General features: G+C 42.3%; 1 protein-coding gene across 1 annotated transcript in view; it reads left to right on the top strand.

Annotated features, from left to right (window-relative positions):
* Ddc (dopa decarboxylase) overlaps positions 1-16,573 on the top strand; it is a 101,086-nt gene that overhangs the window by 65,546 nt on the left and 18,967 nt on the right. Inside the window, exon 9 of the mRNA XM_042685075.1 lies at positions 3,288-3,355. Coding sequence (XP_042541009.1) covers positions 3,288-3,355 — 68 coding nt within the window. The remainder of the gene's footprint in view (positions 1-3,287; positions 3,356-16,573) is intronic.

The following is a 16,573-nucleotide window of genomic DNA, read 5'->3' as shown; positions in this document are numbered from 1 at the left end:
ATCACTCAACTTCTCATTGTTGTAGTTTGTTTCAACAAATTATTTCCCAGACAATTCTAGTGATTATTGCAAATTTACACTTTCTCAAGGACAGAGGCTGAGAACCTTTCCTAGTGGCATGGCCTGTCCTCTTGGAAAAACTCCTGATCAACACTCATTTTCTACTCCAGACCAAATCCCAGGCAGACCTGTTTGACATGTCTACAAAACTATAGGAAAGTATCTAAGGATCAGATAAAATGTTAATGCACTTCAATCATAGGGTCATTTAAAATGCTAACCTGCAATTCCCAACTGTCGGCCTCAATATGGAATACTGCACTACATCTAACCATCATGGCCACTTTACCCCCAGCCACAGTTCATTGAAATGTCTCCTGTCTTCCAAAAATGGTAAAGCGTGGCCTGTATTGCCAAGTGAAACACCTGCTGCTTTTAAGAAATATCAGTCAAAATTATTGACCTGGGCTCTTCTTCAGAGAGCAGCGAAATGTAAAATGGTAGACTTGCCACAAAGAAATGAGCTATGGGCTGTGTTGTAGTTATTTCAGACTCAGGCAGGATTTTGTGTTGGTGGCAGCACAAATCCCCTTCCCCAGGAGCTCATTCATTAATGCAACGAAGGGTCCCAAGAAGCTACTTGTGGCAGTGTGTCCAGGGAAGGAGAGTCTGAGTTAGAATTGACATTGGCTAAGGAGGAATTAATTCTTGCTTAGATAGAGAGGTAGTGTGACCCCTCACCCTGTAAGTGAAGCAGGATGAAGATACAGGATTTGGCATAGACTGCTGGGTATGAATCACTTATGGGTGGTTGTATATCCTTGTGCAATTTGGATGTCCTCTGTATGCCTCATAAAATAAATACCATAATGATAATCATATTTAAGATGCATGGCAACAGTTCAGCACATGGAAAGTACTGAGCATGCATTAGATGCTCTCATTATTTTTCACCCTGGCTTGGAAAAGTTCCCCTCAAAGTCTCTCTGTTCTTGTATGTCAGCCTCGCCAATCGATTTTCTAATTACTACTTGGAATTCTCACAATGCTCTAACACCAGGAAAGTGAATGGCAGAGGTATGGAATACAAATGGCTCCATCTTCAAAAAGAATGATCTCCTTATTGCTAATGAATAAAATGACATTCTGGTTTATATCTCCATCTTTTTATTCATTCCCCTAGTCTTCAATAATTACTGATCAAGTACTTCATACATGCTATGGTTTAGATGGATGGTGGGGGCCACAATACACCCTCGAAAGACCTCTAGAAGCATTGCAGACTTGTTAGCATGGGAAATGTTTTTTTTTTTTTTATCATGGGATTGCTGATACCAGCCCCTCCATGGCTCTTGGCTGAGAACTTGTTTTATGAGTGTTTAGTGTTAGAAAATGAAGAATAAATCATAGAGGTTGAGTATTCCCAATGCCAAACTCCCAAATTCAAAATGTGAAACTTTTAAAAAAAACATGTTTATGTAGCCACAGAAGGCACATTCTATAGTATGAAACTTTGTGTTATGCAGAAAAAGTTAAATATTATATAAATGTATATTTTAAAAAGTCACCCTCAGGCTCTGGGCTGAAAGTGTATCTTGAAAGTATTTAAATTTCTGGTTTGACCTGAATCTTATCCCAAGAGGATCTCATTACGTAGATGCAAATATGCCTAAATAAAAAAATCCAAAAATCAGAAACATTTCTGGTCCCCAGCATTTTGGATGAGAGATAATATACAACATTTTTATAGAGAGATCATATATAATACTTGAAATGTCCCGCCTGGTGGAAGACTATATTCACCTGGGATTTATGTACTTCTCTGGGGGATGGACTGTTTCTGAGGCTCTTTCTAGGTTATTTGGTCTAGAGTTTCATGATCTTCTTTTCCCCTAGAGATGACAATTTGAGGTTTTGCCTTTCATAGGTGACTGACAGCTAGACCACCATGGAAGTGAAGAGCACCCAGGGAGACCACCCTATCAACAGCAGACAGGGTTTCATGCTCGGACAAGGAGTCATTTCAATTTTTCCTCGTTATTGTTCCCGGCTCTCTCCTTGCCTGGCTGAGGGCTTTGCTGCTTGCTGGGTCAGATAAGCGAGCGACTGCAATATCCTGTTGTGGCCCTACCCTTGGAGATAAGGGCCTTCCTCTCTGTCAACAGCAGGAAAATATCACTGTTGGGTAATGAAAGGAGTTTAACAGACCAGCCCCAGAGGAGGGAACTAATAAAATCCCTAGCAAACAAACCTCCTCTTTAACCTTTTGTTTCCTTTTATCAACAAATGAAACTTGCTGTAATTTCCTGTTCCTTTCTCAAAATTACTTCCCCTCCCCCCCCCAAACCTGGGAGGAAATGAATCTGCACCTCCAATGGTGGGTGTTGGAAGGCTGGCATCCACTGACCAAATGGCTCCTGACTGCCACCAACCTAGGCCCTTAAACTTTTGCTGCCTGCACAGGAATTGTCCCTGGATTACTTTAGATAGAGAAGAAGGGTCTGGAAGACTTGGAAAGAGTAAACATTTTCCCTTTGGGAGATTGAGCCAGCCTGAGACTTGTACTGGGAGTTGTCTTTATTTCCACTTCAATAGGGCCTGGGCCATTAGGCAAATCCCCATGCTTTCAAATGGAGCCATTTGTTTACCCCATTGGTTAACAAGAGGTGCATTATGAAAATGTTAAGAAAGTACCTTCCTGACAGGGCAATGGAAATATAGGTGTTTTTCTCTGCCATTCTGAGTACTTAAAATCTCTTATTGTTCTCCTTGAAAATCCTTGTGCATGGAGCTGGAGTCAGTTACTGGTAGTAGTTACTATGGTCTTCCAGGCAAGGAACCTATAGCTGTTAGGAACATGATAAATTTGGATATTGCTTCGAAAAGCAAAGAAACTGCACTGAGTAAATGGGAAGAATGTTAACCTTATATCATCTTGGCAAAGGAACCTACCAGTTAAATGGAAAATGACTGTCTTCTGTAGACTATCTCCCATTGTTTAAGATGATACATATATTCTTGAGAATTTTGCTAATTTATGAAGTTGAAGGAATAGTGGCTATAAAATATCTCATAAGCCAAATCCGTGCAACTTCTGGACATAAGACCTGTTCACTAAATATTTCAAATACTCGAATACGTATCAAATATGCAAAATGTTATGTGATTTTATGCCAATCTGAGATGCTTTTCAGTGGGAATATAAATATTTATGTGCAGGGCCTTGTTTTATATGTAACTAGTTATATCTGAATGGTTTTCTTGTGATTGTTTTTATGCCTTGACAGTTTGCAGATTCCTTTAACTTTAATCCCCACAAATGGCTCTTGGTGAATTTTGACTGCTCTGCCATGTGGTAAGTTTCCTTCTTGGTCAGGCCTGGGTTTGGGAGCCCCGGGTCTGCAGACATAGGGCCTACAGGAAAGAAAGCTGCCAGGGATGACTGCAGCGTTAGAGGGTACCTGTCAGGTTGCCACATCACTACTTGCCTCCTCTTCTGAATCACTGAAGGAGTTTTTGCTAAATCTTACCTTTGGCTGTCAACTTTTATCTAGAACATACTGTTACCACACATTGGCACAAGAAAAAGAGAAGGCGAAGAGAGATAATCTGCCATTTGATTTATCTAGCAGCTAGGGAAAACGAATCCAAGGAAGTCTCAGTACATGCGTGTTTAATTCAGCACATATGTCTTTCATTCTCAGCTTCATCCTGGGTCCCAGTCAAATGAATGCTAAGCTAAAACAATCTAAGTCTAAATGCTTACAAGCACTTGCTAAGCAGAAAGAAAAGTAACCTTCTGTCCTAGGACTTTCTTTGGAAATTCTTCACAACAGCTCCATAACCAGTTTAGTTATATTAAAAGTAAAAAAACAAAACAAAACTATGTACAAGACACTATGTTGAAAACAAACTTTACAACTTTGGTGCGGGGGAGGGGTGTTAAAGGGGGGGGGTGAAGTTGGGGAGGTGGGGAAGGAAAGGAAGGCAGGGGAAAAACAGAGGAGGTAACAATGCTCGATAGGAAATGTACTCACTACCTTACTCATGTAACTGTAACCCCTCTGTACACTATTTTTACAATAAAAACATATTAAACTCAAACATTAAAGTAAACATATTATATTGCATACGTAATGCTTTAAGAAATAATGATATAGCTGGGTGGCTAGTGGCTCATTTTTTGTAAGGTTATTTGGGAAGTTGAGATCTAAGGACCACAGTTCAAAACCAGCCTGGGTAGGAAAGTTTGTGACTCTGTCTCCAATTAACCACCAAAAAGCCAGAAATGGAAGCATGGTTCAAGTCCTGGGCAAAATAAGAAAGGGATACAACCCAAGAGCTGACCCAAGCTCTTGTACTAGCAAAAAGGAAGGGAAAGGGGATGGAGAAGGGGGGAAGAAGGAAGGAGGGAGGGATGGAAGGAAGGAAGGAGGGAGGGAGGGAAGGAAGGAAGGGAGAAAAAGAGAGAAAGAGAGAGAAAGAAAAGGAAGGAAGGAAGGAAGGAGGGAGGGAGGGAAGGAAAGAAAAAACAGAAGGAAAAAAGGGCAAGATTTGATTAATAAATCCTAAGACCTCGATTAACTTACATGAATTTTACAGAGGATACAAAGTGACAAAATTTGGAGATTTTTTTTAAAAAGTTTATAGGAATGATTATACAGATTACACAATTTTTCAGTGTGTTTACATCACAAAATTACTCAGGAAATACTGAACTGGGTATTTTTCTACCTTAAAGGCAGAGAGTACTGGATGCCAGTGGCTCATGCCTATAATTCCAGCTACTCAGGAAGCTGAGATCTGAGGATAGTGTTCCAAAACCAACCTGCTCAAAAAAATAAGCCTGCAAAACTCTATTTTTTTATTTTTTGTTTTTGTCAATCATGGGGCCTGAACTCTGGGTCTGGGCACTGTCCTTCAGCTCTTCAGCTCAAGGCTAGTACTATACCACTTGAGCCACAGCTCTACTTCCAGCTTTTTCTGCTTATGTGATGCTGAGGAATCAAACCCAGGGCCTCATGCATGCAAGGCAAGCACTGTATCACTGAGCCACCTTCCCAGCCCCAAGACTACAAAACTCTTATCTCCAATTAACCACCCCAAAGCCAGAAATGGAGCAATGGCTCAAATGGAAAAGCACCAGCTTTGAACACAAAAGCTCAGAGACAGCCCAGGCCCTGAATTCAAGTTCTACAAAAAAAAAAAAAGAAAGAAAACAAAAAGTCCAAGAGAATGAAGCTTTCACACAGACTAAATAATGACAGGTTTCCTAGTTTATCAAATAATCAGTTTGTTTACAAGGTTTTCTACAGGCAAACCACATGTTCTATCCTTCTGTTCAGATCAGATTCTTCTTTGTCACAGTCTTTCTTCTCCCCCAAAATTTGATAAGATTTTAAAATCAATGAGCATACGTACATCTCCAATTCCATGTTATCAGCAGTAGTGATAAGATGGCATGTATCCTGCTGCTCTAGAAGCATGAGTGTGCTTTGTACACTCTTGTATACTTGTAGTTGTGCTTTTCATTTCAAAGGTGAAACATGCTAGGGATAGCTTACACTGGGTGCCAAAATCTCTTCTTTTCAGAGTTTAATTTTAGGGGGCAATGTATTTTTGGTCTTTTAAGTTATATTTTGCCTTATCTTTAAGTACTTGTATAAACAAATCATGCATCTTGGTCAGTGTCCTCCTAGCAATGTAGTTTTGTTGTGGTGGGGATACTCGGTCCCCTGAGAAGATGTTCAAAAGCTGGAAAGTAGAGAACCCCATTAGAGAACCAGCCTGGGCTCCTGGACCTGAGCAGGTGCAGAGAAGCCTTAGATGTCATAGCCAGGCATCCAGCCCAAGGAACACAAAGCCAGCCTGCAGAATGCATGGGGAAAGCGCTATCAGAAAAGTGTAGTGCTGCTGGGCAATGCCAGCCAGAGGAGAGACTTGTAATATGGCAGCCATCTCTCATCACCTCCAAGATAAAACAACATCTGTTCAGCTGTGGCAGTAGATGCCAACTTTATTTAGAGCCCTCTTCTTTTTACAAAAATCATTGTTATTACAATGGTGATGTACAGAAGGGTTACAGTTATATGTCAAGTAATTAGTGCAATTTTTTTTTTTTTTTTTTTTGTTGGTCGTGGGGCTTGAACTCTGGGCCTGGGCGTTGTCCCTCAGCTCTTCAGCTCAAGGCGAGTGCTCTACCACTTGAGCTACAGCGCCACTTCCGGTTTTCTGGTGGTTTATTGGAGATAGGAGTCTCACGGTCTCTCCTGCCCGGGCTGGCTTTGAACCGTGATCCTCAGATCTCAGCCTCCTGAGTTGCTAGGATTACAGGCGTTAGCCACCAGCGCCCGGCAGTGCAATTCTTTTTAGACAGTGTCATCCCTTCCCTTGCTCTTTCCCAGTTTTTCCCTCCTGTCCTCACCCACAACATGGTGTCTGGTATCACTGCTGCATTTGTTCACCCTTGGTCCCTCCATTTCTGCCCCTTATCCTCCTGAAGACAGATAAACGAACAAGACAGAAAGAAAATAAAACAGAAACATCAGCAAAGGAGAAAGCTTCTTGTTTCCCTTCCTGGAATTCATTTTGATAACTATGATTTTGTATCATCAGAGGCACCTAGGCATTGAGCCTTTGTATTCCTTCCCTAAGAGCATCCTCCTTTGGTCTCGCTGAGTGTGACTGTCTGGAGTCCTGTATAATTTATCATGGCCTGATGCTTTTTCTATCTAGCTCTGCATATGAGAGAAAACATAGGCTCTTTGTGTCTCTTTGAGCTTGGCTTACCTCACTTAATAGGATTTGTTCTATGTCCATCTATTTCCCTGCAAATGATATAATATTATACTTTCTAATGGTTGTGTAAAATTGCATTGCATAGAGGTACCACATCTGTCAGATTCCCTCATCTATTGTAGGGCATCTGTAGAGGCCTCATGGATCTTTTGAGCAGGCCTCATGGGGGAGGACCTGAATATACCACTCCTCCGTACAGATAAGGAAACTGAGGCCATCAGGGATCACAAATGTTTGGGATTACTGGTCTACAATGCACATTCTAACACCTGGTAAGGAGGAAGATCATAAATGCAGCATTCTGCTCATGGCTCTGGTCACATAATGACTATGGTAGATTGGGAGATTTGGGAGAAAGATCGTTTTATTCGTGATGTGGTGAGAAACAGTTGAACTTTCCACATACTTTCCTGTGCTGAATTTCCAGCTGGCTCACTCACAGACCTTGTCTGGCAGCTCAAGATCTGCTGGACACAGCCTGTAAAGGGATTATAGAGGTGACATTGGATGGAGACTCAGGAGGTGGGGGATGAGGCCTTTCACAGGAGGGAAAGAGGGATGAAGCCTGTGGATGAAATTTAACCCCCATTCTAGGCACACAAATGATCCTGTGATGACTGAAATAGTTTGGTCCTTGTTCCCTGGACTGGGGAGGACTTGTGGAGGGTGTGGTTACAATACTAAGAATCTTCCTATCTTTCTGTTAGTTTGAAAGGCTAAAAGACAAGTTTTAATTATTGAGTCAATGTGCTATTTGCCTCCTGAGCTGGTGGGTTGTGAAGAGAATGCTTCTCAAGAATTTTCAGTGTCTATCCTGAGGAAAAGCAAATCACTGACTATTAAATGATCAGTTGTGTGAGTTCAAAAACACAATATTCAAGTTAATATTATATTACATATAATATGATACATTCTATAATTCTATAAATTCAACGGTATAATCGTGTATGTCTTTATGAATTGATCATGCGTAATAAGACAGGATGCAAAATAAAACACCAGGAAGTGAGTGTTTGAAAGGGGTAGGGTAGGGTCAAGGGGAAAGCGATAGACAAATGAAGAGGAGAAGGTGTGATGAAATCAGGAATCCACTCTATATTTTATAAAATTAAGAAGAATGAGAGAAGGTGAGGGTCCGGAAAGGATGGAGGAGAATGGTTTATAATGTCTATCTGAAAGCAAAGCAATTCTGTTGCCAAACCAAGATTTTGTCCTATGGCACCATAAAAATGGCATGGCTATTTTCTTTATTTGTTTGCTTTTGGTGCTGTACTAGGGCTTTAACTCGCATTTGCCTTTTTTGTTGTTGTTGTTTAAGGCAGATGCTCTACTACTTGAGCTATACCTCCATTTTTTTTCTGGTTAATTGGAAATAAGAGTCTCACAGGATTCTCTGCTTAGGCTAGTTTTCCAACCCTGAACCTCAGATCTCAGCCTCCTGAGTAACTAGGATTACAGGTGTGAGTCACCAGTGCTGGGCATGAAATGATAGGAATCTTGATGGATGGAACTGGACGTAGATGGACAGCTGTTTTAACATGATCATTTGTGTTTATATTTTGGAGCACAGTGATTGCAGGAGTTTACTGGGACTGCCATGCATGCTGCCATGCACAGTCCTGGAAGCCAAAAGTCAAAGGTCAAGTGTCCCGACCCGCAAGACGTCAGCGAGGGCAGTGAACCTAAGTTAGAAGGAATGAAGGGACAAGAGACATGAAAAATGACAGCAAGACAAGGATTCTGATCAAGCTGCAAATTTTTATTTTACACACAGGGGTATTTATATGCTTGGAATAAGGAAGCTTTTTCATTGGCCGTTAAGGAAGCTTTTTCATTGGCCATAGCAGTGCAGGATGTTTACTTAGGGCAGGATGAGGGTCGGATTCTGTAAACTCAGCCTCAAGATGTTCCAGTGAGATAGTCAAGCCTATTATGTTGAGAGATTCAACTTTTGGCTCCCGACATCTCCCCCTTTCTTATTTAGAAAATTGACCATCAATTGTAGGCTGCTCTTTTTAAGGGGGTGACAGAGGCTCTGTTCCTCTAAGGGCCCAGGGTTTTTCTCCGCTCCCGAGCGAGCGTCCTCACTCGGGGAGGGGAATTTTACAGGCCTTGGCATGTTTTTTGAGGAGACGGCTTGTGGGTATGCATGCCAACCGTCATGCACCAGAGCTTGCCACTCAGGGGTCTTGGGTTTTGGGATCTCGTGGATCCATCCCCCTGCAGTCTTATCTGCACCCTTGATTAGAGCATTTTTTCTTCCTCCCATAGGTGCATCCTCCCCCAAGCGGAGGGGCCTATAGGAGGAGGGGCGAACCTATCCCTTATGGCAATAGGTCTTGCCCGTTGAATGGTCAGGAATTATGACTAAGGAGAAGGGTTTTCTAAATAAGGAAAAAGAAAAGGGGGGGGGGGGGTTTCCCACTGGAACAAGCTCATGGCAAAACACTAATTAAAAGCCTGGGGTAAATCTTAGATCTCAATGCCTTGGTCCGCCATATCAAGGTGATGGTGATGAATCTGTATGGGCTTAGAAGCCAAGAGATCAATCTGTTGTTTAATAAATTCAAACAGGAAGGTCCATGTCTGGAGTTCTAGCTGCATCTGTAAGAGAAAAGGAATCATCCTCAGGGGGAAGGTTTCCCCTGGGTTGTGGTAAGCCATTAACCTGTTTAATCAAGCGTTCTGGCAGCCACTTTGGGGCCGCTTGTTCTTAAACAATCTCCTACTGTTTGCCATCTTTTTGCATCTGTGGTTCCTTCAAGGGGGAACCAAGGACACAAGTCCTTGAGAAAAATAATTCTAAATCCTTTTTCTTAACCCCCATTCCCCGTGTCTTGAGGGCCTCCTTGAGGTCTGACAGAAATAGATCCTGTGACGACATTGCTTGTCCCATGGTAGGTCACTCACCTTGCGCAGTCCCCACTCTCCTCCTGGATCTGTCTCTCGGTGGGGTCTGTCGAGGCGATCTTGGACTGTACTTGGCCAAGTTTTCCTGGAGGACAGCGTTCCTTCCTTAGTCAGAAGCTCGTGCCCCACGTTGGGCGTCAGTTGTCCCGACCCGCAGGACGTCAGCGAGGGCAATGAACCTAAGCGAGAAGGAATGAAGGGACAAGAGACACGAAAAATGACAGCAAGACAAGGATTCTGATCAAGCTGCAAATTTTTATTTTTCACACAGGGGTATTTATATGCTTGGAATAAGGAAGCTTTTTCATTGGCCATTAAGGAAGCTTTTTCATTGGCCATAGCAGTGCAGGATGTTTACTTAGGGCAGGAGGAAAGGGTGGTCGTTAGCAGTTGCAGGATGTTTACTTAGGGCAGGATGAGGGTCGGATTCTGTAAACTCAGCCTCAAGATGTTCCAGTGAGATAGTCAAGCCTATTATGTTGAGAGATTCAACTTTTGGCTCCCGACAGTCAAGTTCAATGTCAAGGTGTTAGGAGGCTTCCCCTTGGTTTGTAGATGGCACCCTTACCTGAATCTTTTTTATTTTTGGTGTGGGGCTTGAACTCTGGGCTTGAGCGTTGTCCCTGCGCTCTTCAGCTCAAGGTGAGCGCTCTACCACTTTGAGCCACAGCACCACTTCTGGTTTTCTAGTAGTTTATTGGAGATAAGAGTCTCATGGACTTTCCTGCCTAGGCTGGCTTTGAACTGCAATCCTCAGATCTCAGCCTCCTGAGCAGCTAAGATTACAGGCGTGAGCCACCGGCGCCTGCTCCTTACCTGAATCTTCACTTGGTCTTCCGTCGGTGTAGTCCAGGTCCTGATGCCTTGTTCTCACAAGAACACATAAAAGAGGACATTTGCCTGGCAGATTCCTTTTACCTTAATCACCTCTTTAAAGGCCTTGTGTTCAAGCAGAGTCACAGTTGAAGTCCTGGGATTAGCACTCAGACAAATTTGAAGAAAGGGACACAATTCAGTTCATAGCAATGTTTACAAGAAAATTATCATTTATTTATTGTTGGTCATGGGGCTTGAACTCTTCTGGGCTTGGGCGCTGCCCCTCAGCTCTTCAGCTCAAGGCGAGCACTCTACTGCTTGAGCCACAACACCACTTACGGTTTTCTAGTGGTTTTATTGGAGATAAGAGTCTCACAGACTTTCCTGCCCAGGCTGGCTTTAACCGTGATCCTCAGATCTCAGCCTCCTGAGTAACTGGGATTACAGGCCTGAGCCACTGGCACCAGGTTTATCATTGAAATTTAAATCAGACCACTTCAGGTTAAACTTCATTATCTTAGTTATGTCTCCTACTTCCTATTTATTTAATTCTTACTAAAATGGAATTTTCTTGTGGTCTATTTCCACACACTGAACTCCCCATTCTTCCTCAAAGAAATTGCTCCCTTTCCACAGTGAATATTTTCCCCCATGACATTGTTTTGCTGGCGTAGTTGTTCATAATATACAGCAGGTGATGCTGGTTGGCAAAGGAATATCTCAATTTAGAAGAGCCCGCCCCAAACTTACACATGTATTAGCCTGTTCAGGCTATCACAAAATACCATAGTCAGGATGGCTTATAAACAACAGAACTTATCCTTCACAGTTCCTGAGGCTGGAAGTCCAAGATCAAGGCCCTGGCACATTCTGTGTTAGGACATGATGGTCTGTTTCCTCATACAGAGCATCATCCTGCCATGTCCTAGAGAAGGCCATGGGAACTTCTGGGTTCTTTTATAAGGAGTACCCACAAATCCCATTTATGAAGCTCTACTCCCATGACTCCACACCTCCCAGAGCCCTATCTCTTCATCAAGGAGGCTGAGATCTGAGGATGATGGTTCAAAGCCAGCCTAGGCAGGAAAGTTTGTGAGACTCTTGTCTCCAATTTGCTACCAACACAGTTGAAGTAGAAATGTTACTCAAAGTGATAGAATGCTAGCCTTGAGCGAAAAAGCTAAGGCACAGTGCCAAGCCCTGAGTTCAATCCAGAGTACCAGCACAAGAAATACATGGGGGGCTGGGAAAGTGGCTCAGTAGTAGTAGAGTGCTTGCCTTGCATGCATGAGGCCCTGGGTTTGATTCCTCAGCACCACATAAGCAGAAAAAGCCAGACGTGGTGCTGTGGCTCAAGTGGTAAAGTGCTAGCTTTGAGCTGAAGAGCTGAGGGGCTCAGAGTCTAGGCCCCATGACCGACCAAGAAAAAGAAAGAAAGAAACAAATGGGGGGGCATAAATGTAATTAAGGACCGTAGTTAAGAAAAAGGTCATAATTTAACTAGAAAGGGATTTGATTTGGAGTGTTACAGAGTTCAACAAGAGCACTATTGATTTTATACTCTAAGAATTTCAGCCATGAGATGAAGTTTCCAGCAATAAAATATAACCAAAGGAAATCAAGAAACTAAATAAAAATAAATTTCCTGTTAATGCAGGTTGCTGTTCATGTAACAAGGAAAATGTAAAGAGAAGAGCGTGGGTAAGAGGGTGAGAAGCATAAGTAGGGTCTAGGTATTGATAAGGCAGAGAAAAATATGCTGGAGAAACTGTTGATTGGCTATCTCATCCATTGATCAATTGTGATGGGGTAGCCAGGGGAAGCCTTTTGGTAAAGTGATATTTGATCAGAAAACTGCATAGAGGATGTTCACCTGGGGTTGAGAACAGCCAGTGTGTGCAAAGTCCCTGAGATAGAGAAAGCACAACACTCTATTAAGATTTAAGTGACAACCTTCCCACTTCAGGCCTTGAAGTCCTTCCTACTATATGTTATTTGGTCCATCTGGATTTAAATTTCTTTTAAATTTTAAGCTACTTGCATTTAAAAATTAGTGGGTTATTTTTTTGCATACATGTGCAGCTTTTTTTTTTCAAATGTTCCTTGGAATAATGAGAGCTCTTTAAAGGGTCATTTTCATAATTACAGAGGCCTGGAGGGGAACAGCCCTGGGCAGGGAGCATGTTTTCCATTTTGGCACACTCCCTGGTGTCCTGCCACACACAGTCAGACTGTGGACCTTGCCCTGGGCACTTGCCAATGTGAGGCTCCTGGATAACTCCCATTACAGATTAGCCGTCGGTCACCACATGCTTTGTTTGGAAGAGGTGCTGTGCCAAGTAAGATCGCGGCACCAGGCTGCAGGAAGCAGAATGAAGCCCAAGTTCTCAGGCTGTCTGGAGAAAATTCCCCTGCTCTCTTCCAAGTCCTTTCTGTACTTGGCAGAGCAAGTGCACCTAAGCCCTCCCCAAGAGGCACGGGCTTCTGACATTTCCTACAACAACAGCATTTAGCAAAAAAAAAGAATTCTACATTCAGAACAATGCCTGTTTATGCAGCACTTCACTTTCTGAGGTATCAGCACACTGAATCCTCACAGCAGCTTTCCCGAAGTTGGAATTGTCCTCCCTGCGATCTGAATCAGGCAACTGGTACTCTGACTAAGCCTTCTACAGGGGTGGGTGGTCATGCCTGAGGTCCTAACTGCTCAAGAGACTGAGGTGTGAGGATTGCTAGAGTCCTGGAGTTCTAGACCAGCCTGCAAACATAACAAGAAACAACAAACAAACAAACGCCAGGGAGATAATGGAAGGATGGAGGGAAGGAAAGAGAGACACACACACACAGAGACAGAAAGACAGAGAGAATGAGAGAGATCTCAAGGTGCGGCTCTAGTGGTAGAGTATCTGCCTAGCCAGCGAGAGGCTCCGAGTTCAAACTTCAGTAGCCATAAAACAATGCACATGATTATCCATGGCCAGGACTAGCCACAAATGAGATGTGCTGGATGTAAGGAGAATTCTGTATCTCATGGCATGCACGTGCTCAGGAAGCGACTGGTATCATATAAACACCCATGCAAAGGGAATCAGGCTCATAGAACGTGTTCCTCATGGATGCAGAAGAAATTGAGGGAAGACAGGACTGTTTGCTGGTGTGAACGAGACTTCTCATTCCGTGTTAATTCAAGCTGTTGTTGACTCTGATCCTTTCTGGAAATACTGAAAATAGTCCTGACTTTCAGCCCCGGCAAAAAGGCCATAGAGGATGATGACTAGATAGACACAGCATCCGCTTCTCCTTTGTCTGCCAGGAAGAGAGCGGGGATCAGCTGCACATGCGCAAGAGCAGTTGGTTCCCTTCTGCCTGTTTATAGTAAGAGTAGACCTTGCCCTGTAAAGTAGGGACCAGAGGTAAGGTGAGTGAAGTCTGAGGGTTCATTCACACACTTTTCCTTCCCACTGTCCTGAATACCTACGGGATAAAAATAAATATTTTACTTTTCTAAGGGATCATTGCAGAAATGTGAAATACCGTCATAGAACAGAACACAAGTAATAAGGACAATGGTTTTTTTTTTTTTTTAAAAAAAAAAAGGCTTCAGAGTAGGGCAGGTATCTCTCTGCACCTCTAAAAATTTAAAGCAAACATTCCTAAGTTGAGAGATTTTTACAGATGTGTGAAGATTTTACTAATTCAACAAATAGCATAGGAATAGGTGCTTATTTGCTCTTATTGGATTTTTTTTGGTATTCCCTACAGTAAGTGTCTCTCTCTTGTTTAATGAAATGTAACCAACCAATGGTTGGTCCATAATTTAACATAAACACATTGGTTGAATTTTCAGTATTGAAATGGACAAGATAATTGAAGTTTCTAGAGTTGGCAATCATCACAAACCCAGTAAATACATTTCCTAATGAATTCATTATTCTGCTCATAAGCTTTTGATTGTTTACTGGGTATTTTGAATCTTTTATATCATATGTAATGTGAACCAGTCTGTTCAGAAGTTAATATCCCTTTCATATCAAGTCCTTTTCCAAAAGAAAGAAACTTCTATATGGAACCAAAGGCAGCCGTTGTATGCATTGAAAAATGGTTTGAGTCTCCCCAATTAGTTTTATCACAAATTGTTGTTTCTTTTTTTGGGGGGGGTCATCTGGTCATGGGGTCTGAACTCTGGGCCTGGGTGATGTCCCTCATGTCTTCAGCTCAAGGCTAGCGCTCTAACACTTGAGCCACAGTGCCACTTCAGGCTTTTTTTCTGCTTATGTGGTGCTGAGGAATCGAACCCAGGGCCTCATGCATGCGAGGCAAGCATTCTACCACTGAGCCAACTTCCTAGCCCACAAGTTGTTCTATATTGTTTTATATTATATCTGCTATATTGAGTAGAGGTTTCATTGCTTCCCCCTTTAGTTACTTTTTTAAAAGTTTTAATACAGCCAGGCACCAATGGCTCATGCCTATAATTCTAGCTACTCAGGAGGCTGAGATCTGAGGATTGTGATTCAAGGCTAGACTAGGCAGGAAAGTCCATGAGACTCTAATTCCAGTTAACCACCCAAAAATCAAAAGTGGCACTGTGGCTCAAATTGTAGAGAACAAGTTGTAGAGCTGAAGAACTCAAGGATAGCACCCAGACCCAGAGTTAAAGCCCCATGACTGACAAAAACAATGTATTAAATCAGCCAGTTATTGTAGGACAAATCTAGACTTTGTTTAGTTGTCCTTGGTTATGGTGAGATTTGAGTCTAGAAGTTCTATACCATTACTAGTAGGCAGTTTTCATAATGATGGTGAGATTTGGATGCAGAACTTGTTTTACAGTCACTAGTGGGCAGTTTTTTATGCTTGTGGTGAGACTTTGATCCTTCAGATCTTAGTCTTTTGAGTAGCTAGGATTACAAGCATGAGCCACTGGTGCCTGACATTCAAATACTTTTTAACAGCAAATATTCCTTTTAAAAAATTGCAAAGGACCTTACCAGCCTCATCAGAAATGTTATTCATGGAAAACCAATGCTGTTTTGTCAAAGTTAGATTCACATCAATTCTAAAATCAGGTGAGAAGCTGAGTCACAAAGTTATAAAAGAAGCTCATCGTTTAAAAGTTAAAACTCAAAGTCAGACAATAGCACACAATAACAAATAATACGCAATTCTATTTTGAAAATAGAATAGCATTATCCAATTGTGTTTATTCCAGATACTGTATGTCAGGTGATTTAATATTGGAAGTTTTTTAAATGGCACTCACTGTGTTTGTGGATAAAAGATGGCTATCATTGCATGTGTACCATGTCTGTCTGTGTCTGTCTTTCTTCTCTTGTGCTGGTACTAAAGCCTGAACTCAGAGCTTGGTGGTGTCCCTTAGGTTTTTTTCCCCTCAAAGCTGACATTCTACCATTTGATCCACAGCTCCACTTCTAATTATTTTGCTGGTTAATTGGAGATAAAAAGCCTTACAGACTTTCCTGCCTAGGCGACCTTTCAACCATGACCCACAGATCTGAGTGTCATAGGTAGCTAGGATTCCAGGCATGAGCTGTCTTTGGATAATCTTCAGAATTTAAAAATGTATTTTATTTCCTTTGACACATTTATTATAAAAGATACAAGTGAACAAGCAGGTCAAGGGATGGGATGGAGAGGGGAGAGGATGACACTGTGACATCTCTGGGTGCCCAGCACCTCAACTTGGTAACAAGAAGCTCTGTAAACATATAGCTTTCCTTTAGTGGGAATTCTCTACTCATTAAATCACCAGTCAACTTAGTTCATCCTCCTTCCCTATATATTGGGGGATGGGACTGAAAGCCTATCCTTTAATCAATAATGCCTTAGGCTTTCTGGCCAGAAATCACTATCCTGAAACTACTTGTCTGGCTCCAATGACCAGTCATCTCATTACCATTCAAGACATTCGTGTGTGTGTGTGTGTGTGTGTGTGTGTGTGTGTGTGCGCGTGCGCACGCTAATACTAGGGCTTGAACTCAGGGCTCACACTCGCAGTTGGCTTTTTCTGCTCAAGGTTCATACTCTA

Source organism: Dipodomys spectabilis, unplaced genomic scaffold, assembly GCF_019054845.1.
Source record: "Dipodomys spectabilis isolate Male_0828 unplaced genomic scaffold, ASM1905484v1 ptg000092l, whole genome shotgun sequence".
NCBI lineage: Eukaryota > Metazoa > Chordata > Mammalia > Rodentia > Heteromyidae > Dipodomys > Dipodomys spectabilis.
Note: the sequence above shows the minus strand (reverse complement) of the source record. Positions and strands in the feature narration are given on the sequence as shown.